Source organism: Lupinus angustifolius, chromosome LG12 (genome assembly GCF_001865875.1).
Source record: "Lupinus angustifolius cultivar Tanjil chromosome LG12, LupAngTanjil_v1.0, whole genome shotgun sequence".
NCBI classification, from domain to species: domain Eukaryota; kingdom Viridiplantae; phylum Streptophyta; class Magnoliopsida; order Fabales; family Fabaceae; genus Lupinus; species Lupinus angustifolius.
Window position 1 is genome coordinate 13497200 of NC_032020.1, and position 17731 is coordinate 13514930.

At 34.8% G+C, this 17731-nt stretch overlaps 2 protein-coding genes across 4 annotated transcripts; one reads left to right on the forward strand and one right to left on the reverse strand.

Annotated features, from left to right (window-relative positions):
• Window positions 516-6780, forward strand: LOC109362157 (RNA-binding protein 39-like). Of its 2 annotated transcripts, none has more exons than XM_019607765.1 (13): window positions 516-982; window positions 1556-1637; window positions 1918-1974; window positions 2453-2508; window positions 3327-3555; window positions 4314-4400; window positions 4483-4557; window positions 4689-4769; window positions 5239-5297; window positions 5372-5552; window positions 5629-5717; window positions 5844-5955; window positions 6587-6780. In XM_019607765.1, the coding sequence occupies exons 1-13, from the start codon at window positions 618-620 to the stop codon at window positions 6626-6628; spliced, it is 1515 nt and encodes a 504-aa protein (XP_019463310.1). In that variant the 5' UTR covers window positions 516-617; the 3' UTR covers window positions 6629-6780. The 2 variants fall into 2 exon arrangements, with proteins under 2 accessions (XP_019463310.1, XP_019463309.1); XM_019607764.1 differs by having other exon boundaries at window positions 519-982; window positions 5841-5955.
• LOC109362156 (cellulose synthase A catalytic subunit 2 [UDP-forming]-like) lies at window positions 8623-15362 on the reverse strand. Of its 2 annotated transcripts, none has more exons than XM_019607763.1 (14): window positions 14771-15362; window positions 13803-13998; window positions 13489-13709; window positions 13277-13379; window positions 13006-13189; window positions 12624-12890; window positions 12134-12479; window positions 11883-12020; window positions 11425-11550; window positions 11120-11332; window positions 10768-11032; window positions 10474-10670; window positions 10025-10375; window positions 8623-9657 (listed from the first exon to the last, which is right to left on the reverse strand). In XM_019607763.1, exons 1-14 carry the CDS (start codon window positions 14849-14851, stop codon window positions 9070-9072), a joined length of 3276 nt encoding a protein of 1091 aa, XP_019463308.1. In that variant the 5' UTR covers window positions 14852-15362; the 3' UTR covers window positions 8623-9069. The 2 variants fall into 2 exon arrangements, with proteins under 2 accessions (XP_019463308.1, XP_019463307.1); XM_019607762.1 differs by having other exon boundaries at window positions 13006-13192.

Consider the following 17731-nt stretch of genomic DNA (forward strand, 5'->3'; position numbering starts at 1 on the left):
AATTGTTTATTTAATTATGGGTGATATGCTAAATTTATGAAATCCTTCTTGGTATCATGGTATGGATGTTCTATTATGGGTTCGCATCGAAGCCTGTATTTTTTTATCTCTAAATTTAATATTGCATGTAAATTATAATTAATTTTTACAAGAATATCTATGTCCACCCCTAATATGTATTTCATATAATTAATTACTTGATAGTTATTTATATGTTATAAAAATATTGTTTTCTCTTAAAGTTGTTGTTTGGCAAAATTTCTTACGTCAGTTGTTTTTCTTATTCTCATCCTTATTTTTTATTGTTTCACATTGGCACTTGAAATGTATTTTCACTCACACATTCAGTCTCTACCTCATTAGAATATTCTGTTATATTAATTAATATAATATTTTAAATTAATATTAGGCACCAACTTGAGACGAAAATTTACTTTAGACATAAGGGATGAACAATAAAAGAATTTGGTTTCAAAACATTAGGTTGGATTCTAAAATTTAGTCCAATCTGTTAGATTTTATACTTCAAAAAGAACCAACACCACTAATTTCTCACTCTTCTCTACTAACACAACCCTTCACTACTCTAGAATCTAGTCAGGTTTCGGAATTAAGCAATGGATTTCGACGAATATGAGTATTTGGAGAAGACAGTGGAGGATCATAACGACAAAGTTCCCTCGAAGAAAAAAGATAGCGATAGGAGTTCCCGGAAGCGTGATGTCGATGATGTCCTGGACGCCGCCGATGACCGCCGCAGGAGCCGGAGGTCCAGAGGAGACGACGAGAATGGTTCCTCGAGGGAGAAAGAGAGAGATAAGGATAGGATAAGCACAGAAAGAGAGAAAGGAAGAGACAAAGATAGAGATAGAGAAAGGAGGGATCAGAGAAAGAGGGAGAAGGAGAGAGAGAGATATAGAAGGAGTAGGAGTCGTTCTGAGAGAGATACCAGAGAAGTAGATTTTGAATCCCGAGATGCACGGTAATTTCTGATTCATCTCAAATTTGAAGTTTTTTGTGGAATCTGTTTGTGAAATTAAGTATATGCAAAATCAATGCTATGGATTAGGTTGAACTAGGGAGAAGAGAATTTGTAATGCCAAACATGTTTTTTGATATATATTTTAAATTTTAGTGTAATCCTTAATTCAGCCATTGGTAGATTATGGTGCATTCAGAGAGGTCCTTGGTTATGCAATCTCTGACCTTGGCTCTTGTCTATCGATTTCGAGTAGCTTTGTCGATATCAGAAGCGAACTTTGCAATTTTGACTAATTTAACTCAAGAAACCATGACCTGAGGTCCTGTCCTGATTTACCTCAGGAAAAGTATTATGTGATTATTAAGTGCTGCTTTGAGGACTCTTCTGTTAATGAATTGTTTTTTGGGATTAATGGTTATAGTGAGTCATTATCTGTCAAGATTAGGTGTCTGATGCTAATGATGTATGGTTGGCTTTGTGCTACCAATTAGTACTATCTGAATATCAAGTTAAACAAATATGAGCTTCCTCTATTTGTTTTTTTTTCATAGCTGAATTTAATTTGAGCTTCAGGAGAGGATTTAGGGATAAGAAAGAGGCTGTGGAGCCTGAGGCTGATCCAGAGAGGGACCAGAGAACTGTTTTTGCCTACCAGGTTTTTTGGATTGCCTCCCTATTTTTTTGTGGTTTTAAAATTTAAATATTAAACGTTATAAGAGGGGGAACCTCAATGCAACGGTAAGGTTGCTCCTTAGTGACCATGAGGTCAGAAGTTCAAATACTGGAATCAGCCTCTTCGCTTGCAGGCGTAAGGCAACATACATTTACCCTCCCCAAACCTCACTAGTTGTGAGCCTCGTGCATTGGTCTCAAAATTATGTGGACATTTTTGGTGTCTCTTTTCTGATGATTGAAAATATGTGTGGTGATTACAGATGCCCTTAAAAGCAACAGAAAGAGATGTATATGAGTTCTTCTCAAAGGCTGGCAAGGTTTGTTGCTCTTAATTTTTACATTCGATTGGACGTTTGGAATTGTTATGACTTGCATACTAAAAAACAAGAGAAAAATGAACTGCTAACTTTTGTCTGCATAAGAACCGCGAGGATTTCAATTTCCATTAGTATTATCTTATTTCATATTTTAAAATAGATGGTTCTCAATTTATGGTGAGTGATAACAATCATATAGATTGTTCTAGTGTACAAGCGTATTAAATGCATTTGTAGAAACTTAGCTGTTGTCGATACTGCATATTCTCCCCTGCGTTTTGTTTCGAGTTGTATAGCAATTTCACTGTGTCTCAACATTCGGTTAATGTGTGTTGTGTGAAAGAAATGTTACATAATTATACTTTCTAACTCCTCAACTTAGGTGTTTGCATGCTTAGTTTAAATGCCAGTCTTAAATCTGCTTTACTATGTGGTATTTTCTCCTTTCTGTTAAGTTCTGATGTTCCTTATTTTTCAGGTGAGAGATGTCCGACTGATCATGGATAGGCACTCAAAAAGATCTAAGGGAGTTGGGTATGTTCTTTCTTATCAAATAACTAATCATTTATATGCATGTGCTATTGTGGTATTAGAATATCAACGTTCAAGAATCATGTTTAACTATATTCTTAAATGGAATAGAAATGCGATAATGATGAGGGATGGTGGGAATACCTTGCACTCATGTTTAATCAATTCCTGCTGCGTACCCAAGGTAGATGACATAATTCTGTTACCCGTTTGGTCTATTCCCAATTTTCTCCCTCTATGTTTGTCATACAATGGGAATTTCATTTGTGTGCTCATGAACATTTTCGGTTTGTGTTACTCCCTTTATGAATTGAAAGTCACTCATACTGGTTGTGGGGCTTGATAAGGTTGTTATTGGTATATCACTGTTGATGTCTAAGTGAGATGCTTAGGGATTTGACACTGCTTGGCTTTTAGAATTATTCGACAATGTAGTTAACATCTTATGCGGCTTTAAGTTGGGTTTCTTTTCTTAGTATTTGATTTGACATCTGCACATATATAATAAGTAAGGAGGCGAGTTTTTTGTTGCATACTTTCATGTCTCAGGAGTTCCCTATCTTTCTTTTTGTATATGGTCTTCTCTTATCCTCTCTTGATTGATTTGTCAATTTAATACATGCCTTAGTATTGTATTTTTATTACGACAGGCTAACAATTTCTTTCCGAGTCAGATATATCAAAAGAAACTCAGCTTGAGCTGTCTGCACTAGAGTTTTTGTTTCCCTACATCTCTGTGCTGCATGCTCTGTAAGTTTTTTATTGCTACTGGTTGTTTTTCAGTTCTGAAAACTTGATGCATGTTCTTGATGAGGATGCAGGTATATTGAATTTTATGATGCAATGTCAGTGCCAATGGCAATTGCTCTGTCTGGCCAACTTCTTTTCGGGCAACCAGTAATGGTCAAACCTTCTGAGGCTGAAAAGAATCTTGTTCAATCTAATGCTTCCAGTGGAGCTGCTGGTGTAGCAGGACCATATGGAGCAGTGGACAGAAAACTGTATGTGGGGAACCTTCACTTCAACATGACTGAGAGTCTGCTGCGGGAGGTATTTGGTTTTTCATTGTTTCATTGTCAAGTGTCGCGAGGGTATAGATGTTTGGCATGAGTTTTGCCACTGCCTTTATCTGGATTCAGGAAAATGAATCAGCAGTATTTTCTGGAATACGAATAATTTGATAAAATTTATTCACCCTTAAAACCAATCATTTAGTTTTCTCCGAACAGGACTAATGCTTCTAATTTGTTGCACTAATTAGAATCTTGATATGATAGCATTTTGTAGGGCTAGAAATGAGCCAAATGAATCTGAGCTCGTTAAATAGAGGAGCCGAACTTGAGCTAAATATAGTTCGAATTGTTAGGTTCATGAATTGACTAGATTAGTATATGAATATGTTATATATTATATCATATGGTGAGTTAGGTGCAATGGTAAAGTTGTTGCTTAGCGACCATGAGGTTCGAATTCTGTAAACAACCTCTCTGCTTGCGGGAGTAAGGCTGCATACATCTACCCTCCCTAGACCTCACTAAGTGGGAGTTTCGTGCACTAGACTGTTCTTTCTTTTATATATTATATAAAAATTAAAATTTCAGAAAAATTGGTGTGAAAGTTATATGTATAAACAGTTATAGTTTTAAGCAAGTCAAGTTTGAGCTGAAAAATTAGACTATGTTGAACTCGGCTCGAAACTCTCGTGCCAATCATTATCGATCCGATTTGTGCTAAGCAAAACTTGACTTGACTCATTTCCAGTATATTGTGTTATTTGTCATCTTTTGACATATTTCTTTATGTTGTAGATTTTTGAGCCATTTGGCCCGGTGGAGGTTGTACAACTTCCTCTTGACTTGGAGACAGGACACTGCAAGGGTTTTGGGTTTATTCAAGTTTGTTTCTAAAACTGAACTTTGAATATATTGTTTTGGGCAATATTGTGGTCAATATCTTTTATTGGTATTCATTGGACAGTTTGCCCAACTTGAGCATGCCAAGGCAGCTCAGAGTTTAAATGGAAAATTGGAGATTGCTGGAAGGATTGTCAAGGTAGAAATATCTGTGTTGGTCTTTTTTGTTTTTCACTTGTATGCCTTCAATTTTGTTGATAATTACTTTGCTGGTTCTTCTGTTTGTGACTGATCAAGTGTTCTTCTGTTTGTGACTGATCATCAAGTCAGGTTTCATCTGTAACTGATCATCTTGGAAACCAAGATACAACTGCAAAATCTACTGACTTAGATGATGATGAAGGTGGAATGGTAAGTTTACACATGTTGTATAAAATATTTGGTTTCCACAAGATGACATGTCTTTAAAAATTTGAAATCTATTTCGTCATGCAATACTGGAAGTTTATGTAATTCAAATTACTAAAATTTTAGCGTGGTTGGCTGGAATTTTTTGTGCTATGGTATGGTTTAACCATCTATAACAATTTTAGCTATAAATATTTAGAGATTAATGACAAGATTATTCATGTGTTATATAGATACATTGAAGTTTTATGGTGTTTTAGGATTTTTATTTAAGTTCTAAGTTCTAGCATTATGTTAGAAGCAGATACTTCTATCATTCCCTATTCTGGTTCAATACCTGAATTCTTGTTTTATATCTATGTTTTTTAAATGTCTGCCCTTTTCACTTTGCGTTTCTCTGCTGTCAGAATGTGCGTTACTCTTTCTTCATCACAATGAGGTCCTTGCTCATCTATTACGGTTTTCTATTCAGGTTTTAAATGCACAATCAAGAGTAGAGCTTATGCGTAAGCTGGCTGGTGATGCTGTGAGGTTTGTCGATAACATTTATCTTTTTATATTTTGGGAATCTGTTCGTTATATTCACAGGTTTTTCAACATCGTAGTGCTGGTGTCCCCATGGTGAATGGATCCGCTCCTGCTGCTATTAGCTTGCCTATTGGTAATCCAGGAGTAGTTTCCACAGCAGCTTTCCCATCACAATTTATCCCTACTCCAGTGGCAGAAACTGTAGGAATCCCTAGCGAGTGTTTACTCTTGAAGAATATGTTTGATCCAAGCACCGAGGTCCGTCATTATTTCATTATAGACTTAATGTGACTTCTCATTTAACAAAGTACTGATGATTAGTATTACAATGCAGACAGAGCCAGATTTTGATTTAGACATCAAAGAGGATGTAGAAGAAGAGTGCTCCAAGTATGGCCGGGTGAAGCATATTTATGTCCACAAGTAAGTTTATGAATGTGTATCATGCATATATGAATTGTCATTAATATTTTTACTTCGTGCTTTTCCTTTTTTTTCCCTTTGCACATAAATTGCAATTCTTTAATTGTTCTGGTTTGTCTACAGAAGAAGTGCAGGTTTTGTGTATTTGCGGTTTGAAACAGTGAAAGCATCAAGTGATGCTCAACATGCATTGCACATGAGATGGTTTGCACGCAAACTGATTTCAGCTATCTTCGTGGTACTTAGTACTCTTGTTTCCCTACTGGCTTGGCTTATTTCTTTCTTGTCTTTCGACTTCAAATTTAATACCGATTCATTTATCATTTAAACATTTCTCTCCTTTTAAAAAAAACAATGTAATATTCTAATAATTTCTTATTTAACCTCGTAAATATTTTATAGTTCTCTTAATTTAAAAATGAAAAACTACCCCTCTTCTCTTTCCCTTCAAACTCACTAATCCAAACATATCCTCATAGCTATATACTTGGCTATTTAAATTTTTTGGGTACTTCATTTCTAGGAGTGAAGCCTGGTTCCTATTCAAGGCAAACTTAATCATATTCCAATCCCATTCTACTTGTTCATTAAGACGTACCTAATCATATTCCAATCCCATTCTACCTGTTCATTAAGACGTGCCTAATCATATTCCAATCCCATTCTACCTGTTCATTTTCCATTAATACTTCATTTCAGTTTTAATCCGTCGGGTTAGATCAGTCTTTGCATCAGAGTGTCTTATCTCATGATAGATTTTTTGTCTTTTTATCTTTTCTTTTTTAATTTCAACAATTCTAAATGTCTTGCCATGGTATTTTTTTTTTGCTTGAAAATGAGTTTTTTAAGATATTGTTTCTCTTCTGCAGCAACCTCACGAATATGAAGCCAAGTTTAAAGGGGAATGTTGAAGTGATAGCTCTTGAAGATACAATCTGCATAATTTGTGGTTTAAGCCTTTATAAATTGTTATATTCAATAGAGTTTGATTTATGAATTGTATTTGATATATGATACAAGTTGTAATGTTGCATATTTCTGGTCAGTTTGCCGTCTCATGGTTCAAAACTTATTTCAACAATCTGTCTTGCCTTTTCGTCCAGTTTGTGTTCAATGTAGAATATCCTTTATATTTACATTTTTCTTGGCAGTGTTTTATGCTTGAGTTTAATATATACACAATGTTATGTTAAATTTTTCATATTATCATTATATTATCTATTATTCATAGAACGTAACATTTATATACTACCAGTATAAAGATTTATATACATTTGTTGCATCATATATCATTCAGAATATTAAAATTATTTATGTTTCAGAAAAACAGGTGGATTTTTTTTTTTGCAACATTGTGGCTCTATTAGTAGAGCTATCAAATGGATTAACTCAATCTTCAAAAGTAAGTTGAGTTTGTTGGATTATTTTAGTGGTGACTCAATGATCAACTTGGCTTAACCTACAATTTCTGGACAAGACCCTTACGCCAACCAATCTATATATATTAAGAATGGTGATTACAATTGAATCAATTTCATTTCTATTTCTGATAGCCTTTACCCGATTTCTTTTAAGTGAAATCGTTATTTATAGCGCAGGGTTACAGCACATAATTAATCAATTCATAGGAGACAAATTTTGTTTAATTTGACCGGTAAACAAAATATGATATCATATTTTTCTTTAGGTCTGCCTATGAATTTTGACTCATATTTCACAACGCTTCATGCTTTAAATCAGACAAGCGAGGTTGGTAATGTGAGCAAATGGAAAGCTTAATCTATTGCTGAGCCATCAATTATCTACTTGTCTGAGTTGGAAAGGGTCGAAGACACGAAACAAATGATCACAAACTTGGAATCAAAAGCTTCATTGGTGTCATTTTAACGCTCTTTCCTCTCTTATTTTTCTTGTCACATGTGCTTAAGTAAATGAAGGATCACAGTGCTTATTACATTAATACACACAAGTCTTATTTTTTATTTTTTATGTCAATTGTTTTGGACATATAAGTAATTTAGTATGTGTTATTTTTAAATAGAGTGAGAATCCACTTACTCCAATAGTAAGTTTTTTAAGTTTACTTCTCATTCTAACCATCAATTTTATAGACATCTAATGGTTTAGATCTACTCACTCATTCAAATCATTAGATTTCTCCATTTAAAAAACTTATTCTTAGAGTAAGTGGATCCTTCCCTTTTAAATATTATACTTGAACTACCATGTTTACTTTTTTTTCATTATATATGCTAACAATAACAATATATTCATCTTTCAACAATTCATATTATTGGTGAATATATAAGTGTATTCCTAATCGTATTATAATATTAATCCATATATTTTTATTTATTTAACAAATTTCCAATAAAAACGGACATGTATATTTTCTATTGGATAATAGGTTCACCCTTCTCTATTCAGTTTAACATTCACTTGGTTTACCTAAACCAAGCCAATACTATTAAATTGAATGAATTAAAAAAAACGCAAGGGATTGTTGATAGAATGAAGGACCAGGGACCACCTACTCATCCATAAGTCAACATACATGCCACATTATTCTGATGAAAATTTCTGACAAGATCTAACTCAATCTTTCATTGAGATACACTTATTTCATCAACAAACCTTTCACTCCCACACCTATATTTTAGGTGTCTTAAATTAGCTATCATTATTGTGCTAATTATTATGACAGAAGGATTGTCTTAGATGTGAGAAATAATTCAGTCCCTCAGCCACCAATGTAGTTTCTAATGATACCAAACCTGGAAAGTTACACATCTCAAAAGAATGAACAGATCTCTAAACCAAACCGCATTAATAATCCCCACATTATATAAGCATCAAGTTTCTAGTGACTAAATAAGGTTAAGTAATAGTACAACAGAAAAAATTGTGAGGAACAAGAATATCCATAACTGATGGTATTACAAATGAGGAAGACACAGCCCATAGCCCCAAAGGCTTTATAATTTAAACAAGAACGACCCTTCAAATATGACAACTAATTATTGAGACTGCATTTCCCTCATTTTGGAGAGGGAATAATTTATCATTCAAACGCTCTTTCTTATAAGAATACATAAAAAACATGAAAGAGAACACTAGAAAACCCACAGAAATATAATGAAAGAATAAATGAAGAACCCCTATTACAAGTAACAATGTGTAACCCCCCAAACCTCCTTTTCTTCTTCTTCTTCCCCTTCCCCTTTATCTACACACCCGAAAAATACAACTTCCATCCAAAAATTCGTGTAAGTTTGCGACGTGTCATATCAAACGCATTTGCTTGTTCAACATGCAGTGCAGCTGAGAAAACACCTTCAGCTAGTTTTTTTATTCATGACTCATCACAATTCAATCCACAAATTTCTAAGACGGGACCGTCTCTATTGACGAACGGGTTAATTCTAACCCACAAGAGAGTTAAGATAGAGGCTAGAAGGATTGACCACACCACTACAATGGTGGGCATCCTATCTTGTTTACCAAGTAAACCCTTTAGGAAGGGATAAAGATGGAGGATGACCCACAAGGCAAAGAATAACCTACCGAAGAGAGGTCCCCACGAGTCGTAACCGTTGTTAATGGCATCTGAGACTCCGACAACCACGCCAACAATATTCATGATTAATAAGGTCATTGGAGGGATTAACAATGATGTCCACTTGAAGATATAGAGCTCTGAGAATTCTCCATCATCAGCTGCTTTCGAGGTAACGGTGAAGTTTGTGTTGACACCAGCCAAAACCTTGAGTAAACCCTGGAAAAGGGCAAAGAGATGTGAAGAAGCACCTCCAATCACCCAAAACTGTTCATTTCTCCACCAATCGTCTATAGTAACACCACCCCACTGCATCTCAAGTATACCGGTTGCAGCAATGGAAATGAAGAGAGCCATGAACACGATACTGGCATAGTTGCTAATCTGCATATATATAACATAGAAAATTGCATGTCAGTAGCCACAAGTAAAAGAGACATGAATGATGCAGTAACATGCAATGGCATTGACCTTGGAAATTTTTTGCACGAGTCAAAAGGCAATGCAATAGACATGTAATTTCCTCCAAAACCATTTTAATTGAAGTTTCTCCACATTTAACATTATTATTTCGGCAGGCCAGGAATGTGAAAGCTAGCCTAAAACTAATACTCTTGAGACAGTTAATAAAACTCAAATTTACCAATCCATTTGACCTTTCAAAAATGAATCCTAACAAAACTAAGCACTTAATATTCTGTTCTGTTACTTCTTTCCAGACAAACACAATAGATACTACGTAAAATCTTACCTCAGGTACAATAAATTTTCCAGTCAGAAGACATATTGCCGGAAGAGTACAGTAGACAATCAATGGGAGGGAAGTCCAGGGATAAACAACTGAATTTATGTAGGAAAATCGTTCCAACATCTTCAACCCACCACCATAACCATACCAGATTGGACAATGTCTGCTGAAAAAGATTTCAACAGACCCTAGAGCCCACCGAAGAACTTGGTGTAGACGATCTGAAAGATTAATAGGTGCTGACCCCTTGAATGCAGGCCTTTTAGGAATGCAGTACACGGACCGCCACCCATGGCAGTGCATTTTAAATCCAGTCAAGATATCCTCCGTCACGGAACCATATATCCACCCACACTGGTGATAAACCAAAAATTATGAGCACAAGGAATAATTATAAGAATTAGATAAATAACTTTTAAATGATAAAAGAAATGTATTTCATAAGTACTAACTTCTTTTCCCCATTCCGTTTTGTCTTCATAACCACAGCTGATGACTTGGATGGCCTCCTTTAAAAGTGAGGCAGGACTCACACCAAATGGAACTCCACCATTTTCTAAAAGTGTGGAGGCGACAAACACCGGAGACTGTCCAAACCTCTTCTCCAACTTTGTTTGAGTCATGTTGGGTGCCTTCACAGTGTTGGATACTGAAAAAGAAACAATTTAGTCTTTTTACTATCTCGGAATTTCCTTACAGGAAGTGTTTTAATTTGTAAAGACAGCCACATGAACCAAAATTCTAACCTTCAGTCCCCGCCTCAATATTTTCAAGTGCATGTATCTGCTTTGATGCCTCGCTGTGCTTCACCTTCTTTTTATTAGAGTTCGCATTCTTTTTCTTTCTAGAGCCAAAACAACAGCAGCACCATTTTGGTAAACAGTTACATGTTTTGCTTGGAGGCTTCTTCTTCTTAGGCGCATCATATCCATAAAGTGCATGCCTTCTGAAAACACATCCAGTTCCAACATAAATTGGACCTTGAATTCCATCCAATCCTTTCATGTTGATCTGTTTGCAATTGAAGAGTTAGTACATGTATTAAGGGCAGAAAGAAAAATATCCAAATAAGCAAAGAAACAGGAGGCAAAAACTTACATCAAAAAATACAACATTCCTATTTGAGTATCTATCATGACGATCAATCCCATCAAATCTTTGAGGAAATTGTACATAACAAATCTTCCTCCCAACTTGAGGGTCCATCATAAAACACATAGCTTCCCTAAGTGCCTTGCTATTGTTAATGTAGTGATCACAATCAACATTCAAAAGAAAAGGAGCGTTTGAGATAATAGCTGATGCCCGGACCTGCAAATAATTATTATTACAAAAATGCATTATTTAAGGCTACTGGATCATAAGTTGAATCTGACCCTAAGTAAAAGTAATTTTACACTTACCAGCGCATTCATTGCCCCAGCCTTTTTGTGATGATCAAAGCCCGGTCTCTTTTCTCGAGAAACATAAACCAAGCGAGGTAGCTCATTTCCTTCAATATCACGAACACCATCATGACCAAGGAAGACCTGTAAAATATAAAAAAGAATGTCAATGTTTCCATCTTCAAAGGTCAGTGAAATGCTGATCACTAGAATCCAAATCCTCTAGTCAAAGCTTGAAGGTGGCATATGCGAGGACATTTGCAAAGCATGGATGCTTACAGTATATAATGCCAACCAGTTTGAAGATGGGTATACCGGGAACTAATAACTAGCAGACAATGGATGCTCATCAAATCATTTTTATGATTAAAATACCAATAAAAATGAAAAGACGGACTTCAACATCATCTCACCAGAAGCCCAGCACTACATACAAAAATACTTTAGGTATCTGCTAAACTGATATGTCATCTTACCTGAATCATGCCAGGATGATCTCTCACATTATTTCCAGGCCAAGGAGTCCCGTCCTGCATGGTCCACCCATCCTCAGGAACCTTTTGAGCTGTAGCCACCAAACTGTTAATCCTCACCTTAAATTCTTCGTAATCCCTCTGTAAAAAGACAAAATAAAAAGGAATTATTAATAGTGTCAAATGTTTGCATCCTTTGGGTTCAAGAACAAACTATATAAAAAGAAAAACAGGAAAGCGGAGAAAGCTGAAACCTTCATTGCTCTCCTTTCCCTGACAAATGCTGGATGTATTTTATTTTTCAGATAATCGATCTTCAGACCAAAATACCACTCTGGGGCCCGGGGCTCAATATTGTACTTTTTACAAAAAGGAGTCCATTTCCTAGCAAATTCAGATGTCTCGGAAAGTGCTTCAAAGGTAAGCATGGCGGCACCATCATCTGAGACATAGCATGCGACTTTATCAACTGGATAATCAACAGCAAGGATAGAAAGAACAGTGTTTGCTGTTATCAGAGGAGGTTCTTTCAAAGGATCAACTGTACTGACAAAGACGTCCACATTGCATAACTCAGATGGCTTCCCTTCTTTTTCATATCTGCAGCAATATAAGAAGCCATTATTGATCAACATAATAGGAACTTAAGCATGAAATTAGAACGAGAAATACTAGAATATAATGAGTACAGGATAAATGCAAGTCAAGAAATAGAAATCACCAAATATCGTAAAGCTCAGTTACCTCAGCGAAAGACGATCAAGATATGTTTCTCTCTGTATAGGGTACCATTTTGGAAACTGATCCATTATCCATGATACAGCAAACCATATTTCACAGATGACTGATGTCAGCCACAAGCCATATGCGTCAGTAACTGGGTGGAGAATTCTATAATGAAAGAAAAGGGCAAGGATTACAAGGCGGAGAATTATGATAATTCTGTATGGATTTATCTTGCTTGAAGGGATTGGTAGCTTCCGAGAAAGTGGCTGTCTGCCTTCGTCCATCCTGATATAATATATTGAGATAAAAATCTTAATACAGAAAGGAAAAAAACAATATGTGATGTAGCACAATTGAGAAGAACATAGAGGGGAGAAAAATAGAAAGTTGAGAGACTTACATGGGCATATCAGGGTCATCAAGCTCATCTCCATAACCTCCACCATTGTTATCCCCTTCATGTTTCACCACCTGAAGTTTGTCACTCTGTCTTTTCTTCCAATCCTCCATCCGGTCTTTCCAAGCCACACTTCCATACCCATATACCGCAATGTCTTTCTTTGGAACCATTGGTCTTGGTTGCACTGCTAAAAAAGAAGCATCAGGATGACAACATATACAGATAATATGAAATGCAAAATTGTAGTATCAAACAATTGTGCAAGACTTACATGGAATAGACGGATCAGGATAAGGCATGGGATGAACTCTACTCCCATTATTCATATATGGAGGGACAATTAGAGCATGTCTATCAGAAGATATATCAGGATCCTAAAAAGTCAGAAATAGTATTATGTAAGGATCATTGTTGCAAGTGTGAAGTAATCCAAAAATGGAAAGAAAAACAGACGTAACATAAACGGGAATTTTGAAGATATACCTCCTCCCCATAAGTCAAGAGAGGGATTTCAGAATTGAGAGGGGGCGAGCCATGCTCCAAATGTGTGTGGATACCATATATATTATTATGAGACCCGCGTCCGGAATACAGTGATTCTGAAATTGGTTGCTGACCATAAGCATCAGGGTTCTCATAATCAAACTCATGTTCCAAATCATCAATACCATCTTCATCCTCATCTCCTTCGACCCTAGGACTCCCTGTAATTCATCCATTGGTACTACGAATGTAAGAAAATGTCTACAACCGAGGTCAGTTACAAAATTCAAAGATGAATCCAAAAGCAATCTCACCTTTGATACGTTTGTATCTGGTCTTACACTGGGGGCATGCCTGATTCCCCTCTCTTCTCTCATACTCATAGCAAGGCCGACAAACGGGGAAAGCACACTCATTGCAGGCAACAAAGGGCTCCCCATCCACAGTAACCTCTATCTCATCCCCACAAATCTGACATATCTGTCCACTCAGCTCTTGGACAGACTTAATCTGAGAACAACCAAGTAGAAAAAACGGAGTTTAGTGTTATTAACTTAATTATGTAGCTAGCCAAGAAGATTATCATTCACAGAATTCAGCTCTACGAAAAGGTTACAAACCCAAGTATCAATCGATCAGAAATCTTTGTTGCGCAGATGAGTTAGAAAATGAAGGCAGAGAAAGAGACAAAGTTAATTACATAATAATACACACTAGTTATTGATATTTTCAAAGCTAATCCAACACAGGCAAATAAAATCACACATCAACATCAAATCTTCCAATATGTGACAAAACAATAGCCATTTGTAAATTGTTATATCCTCACCAAATCACCATTCCACTAATCTGCCAGTAATTTTGGGAGGGAAAAGGAGAAACACAGAATCTGAAGAAACTTTTATACATTGCAAACTATTAACTACTCACTACAAAGGGTCAAACTGCACCCCCGATCAATGAAATCTGAAGCTTATTACTCCAATTTTGATGAACAAAAGCTCCCAATCTTCATATCCAATACTTTAGGAGATAAATTGAGAGGCACTATAACTATTTCCCCAACCCAATAAAATAAAAAATCTAACTACAGAGGATGCATCAAAATACAAAATTGTTTGAAGACCACTGACACGGAAGAAAATGGGAAAACAAAAAAGATTAAGACTTTATTTGCAGAACCCAAGATCAGAATAAAAAATAAACAAAAATCCCAAAAACCCTCGTGTCAAAAAAACAAAAGAACCAGATATGCAAAATGAAGAAGGGAATTTGAACTAACCCTTGCATTCTCATCAGCATTGATGAGCACAAACTCGTTCCTGTTATGGGAACCAGCAACGAGTCTACCTCCTGTGTTCATCACTCACTTCACTCTTTCACACTTCTTAATCTTCAAAATAAACCAAACCAAACACCACCACCAACAATAACAACAACAACAACCTCAGTAGTGTGAAATACCAAGGAAGATCTAATTTTGAGGTTGTCCTTTACAAGATCCACTTTTGCATTCCACAATCACTACCATCAGAACCAATTACCCGATCCAACAAAAAACCCACTCCTATTTTTTTCTTGTTTTCAATAAATATGTAATGTAATGATTCGTACTTGTAATAAGAAATGACCAACAAGTTTGTTTGTGTGTGAGAGTATTTTTGATTCCTTGATAAAGCAGCCACCGACGGTGGCTGGTCCCAATCTAAGACAAAGTATCTAGACAGAGAAAGAGAGAGTAAGAGTTGTACAAAGAAAGAAGAAGATAGAGAGAGAAAGAGAGAGAGATAGAAATAGTATGTTATGTGTGAAAATGAAGACGCGTAAGAGAGAAGATACAATTGTATTGAAAGACAGAGAGATCCAGAGATAAAGCATCAATGAAACCACAAACATTATTAAAAAGACAGCTCAATAATACTATTACATTTTCTTTTTTATTCTAATATGACAAAAATAATACACCAACCAGAATAATTAAAATGGGAAGGAGTGTAATAAAATAGTAGGTATTGCAATAGTAAGTAGTAGTGAGGTAAAGGTGGAGCCCACAAGTAGCATTAAGTTTTTTTTTATATATAAGTGAGGGATTAATCTTACACGGAAGTTTATAGTTATTGTTTACAAGAATTAAACATTTATCTGCATATAAGAGTTTACTGAATAGTAATAGAATTTAATATTATTTGATATTACCTATTTTTAATAGGTATTGAAAAAATGAGTACATGATTTAGGTGAGGGGCAAAAAAGTGAATAAGAAAAAGGGAAGAAGTTTCGCCGGCAAAGTGTAATGTAGTGGGTGGGTGTGTTAAGTTATACATTAAGAATCTAGAAATGGAAACAGTGTTTGAAGTTAACTTATTTTACTTAACATGGCTTTTGTGTTTCTGTGTCCTGGGTCCAGGAGCCAGTAAGGTTTGTGAGTGGATTCAGTGGCAATTATTAGATTAGAACAAGTGAAAAGATAAAAGGATAAAAAGAATATAAGAAAGAAAGAAACTTGGACACTCTAATGTGGAAATAAAGGTTGGATGCAAATAGGATCTCCTACCCAATGCATACACTTTACTATGTATACTCATCAGTTATTACTTAATGTATGTAGGTTAAAGTGTGTAAGTGATTTTTTTTATACTAATAAAAGTATTTTTCCATCTTATAATTTGGGTGTAGTAGTCTCTCCCAATAAGTTTATTGAACTCTTTATATGTGAGTATTTTTATGAATTTAATAGGATCTTATACTACTAGATCAATATCCGTAAAACATATACAGGAGTGGATGTATGTGTGTAAGCTCTAGATTAAAAACTAAAAAAACATGAAGTGGTTATGTGTAAAAAACATGAAGTGGTTATGTGTATAAAACATGAAGTGGTTATGTGTGCGGACTTTGCTAGATTTTCGTGTGTTTTGACTGTACTGTTAACTTTTAATCTCTTCCTTTCTTTTTTATTTACAGTTCCAGATCTGAGTATTGCCTGGATCCACCTTTTTCAATATTGAAAAACAAAAGAAAAGCAATATAACATTCATTCCCCTACCCATAAAAATCATTCATCCATGGTTCAGTATTTTCACTTTTCAGGTAATTTTAATTACATGTTTTAATAATTGTATAAAATAGGAATTACAAATACCATGGACCGACCACAATGATTCCATTCATGTATGAGCCATTTTGGTGCAAAGTTGGAACAATTATAAGAAACAAAAATTGGCACATGCAAATCAATCAAGGAAGATGTTATTTAAAAGCTTTATCCATTTTTTCTTTAATCATTCAAAACTTGGTGATGTCTGATTGTGTAGTAAAGTGGACTACGGTGGTAGATAGATTGCAATTTGAGATGGCAGATTTTAATTATTATCAAATTGCTATTTTAAGTGTTTACAACTATATCATAAAAGAATACTTTATTAGGATTAAAAATCTAATGATTCGTATATACATATATCAATTCATTCTTCAAAATTATGGACACTGGCTTAATCTCCCACATAAAAGTTAATTCAGAGACTAAATTAATTTTTAAAAATATTTTTAGGGACCGAATATCTCTACTTCATTTCAATATAATTAACTTAGATTGGGAAAGGTAAGCCGCTAAGGTTAAGCGACATTTCAACTGAAAATTAGGCCTAAAATAGATTTTAAGTTGATACTTTTTAAACTAATAAAGTAATGTTGAAAAAAATTGGTGTCGAAATAATAATTTGGTGTCTTTTATGAGGAAAGAAAGTTGACAAATAGAAACATTTCTGTGAGAGATATTAGATTGAAGTAATAAGATATTGCCTTTGTGTTATAAGGACAAACAATTACTAATAATATTAAGGAAGATCATCAACTTCAAGGAGAATTTATAGAGTTTAAATGTTACCTACATAAAAAATGGATAATATCAAGGTTATACCGACTTTTGTTAACAACCATAGGTAATGTTTTCCTCCCACTAGTTAGTATTACCTATATGCATTAAACAATCTTAAGGTTTTGTTATTACCACTTTATGATGATGACTAATTTGAACATTTATAAAAGTATTTTTTTGCCTTAAATTTATTTATCATTTAAGAAAAGCATTAATAATAATGAGTGAGAAAATATTAATAGTGACAATGACATATTGAATAACTTAATCCTATGGGATTATTTTTATTAAGTCAAGACTAATTTCTTTTTTTTGACTTATCAACCATAAAAAGAAAATGAAGAAAGTAATAAATACTAAGTGGTT

What these genes read in the sequence shown, in the direction of transcription:
- LOC109362157 (XM_019607764.1), top strand. Translation starts at nt 618, where the DNA reads ATGGATTTCGACGAATATGAGTATTTGGAGAAGACAGTGGAGGATCAT. An exon ending in ATGATGATGAAGGTGGAATG is followed by an intron (nt 4,770 to 5,238) that starts GTAAGTTTACAC and finishes TTTTCTATTCAG; the next exon opens with GTTTTAAATGCACAATCAAG. An exon ending in TGTTTGATCCAAGCACCGAG is followed by an intron (nt 5,553 to 5,628) that starts GTCCGTCATTAT and finishes ATTACAATGCAG; the next exon opens with ACAGAGCCAGATTTTGATTT.
- LOC109362156 (XM_019607762.1), bottom strand. Translation starts at nt 14,851, where the DNA reads ATGAACACAGGAGGTAGACTCGTTGCTGGTTCCCATAACAGGAACGAG. An exon ending in ATCATCCTGGCATGATTCAG is followed by an intron (nt 11,551 to 11,882) that starts GTAAGATGACAT and finishes TATATTTTACAG; the next exon opens with GTCTTCCTTGGTCATGATGG. An exon ending in TATTGAGGCGGGGACTGAAG is followed by an intron (nt 10,671 to 10,767) that starts GTTAGAATTTTG and finishes TTTCTTTTTCAG; the next exon opens with TATCCAACACTGTGAAGGCA.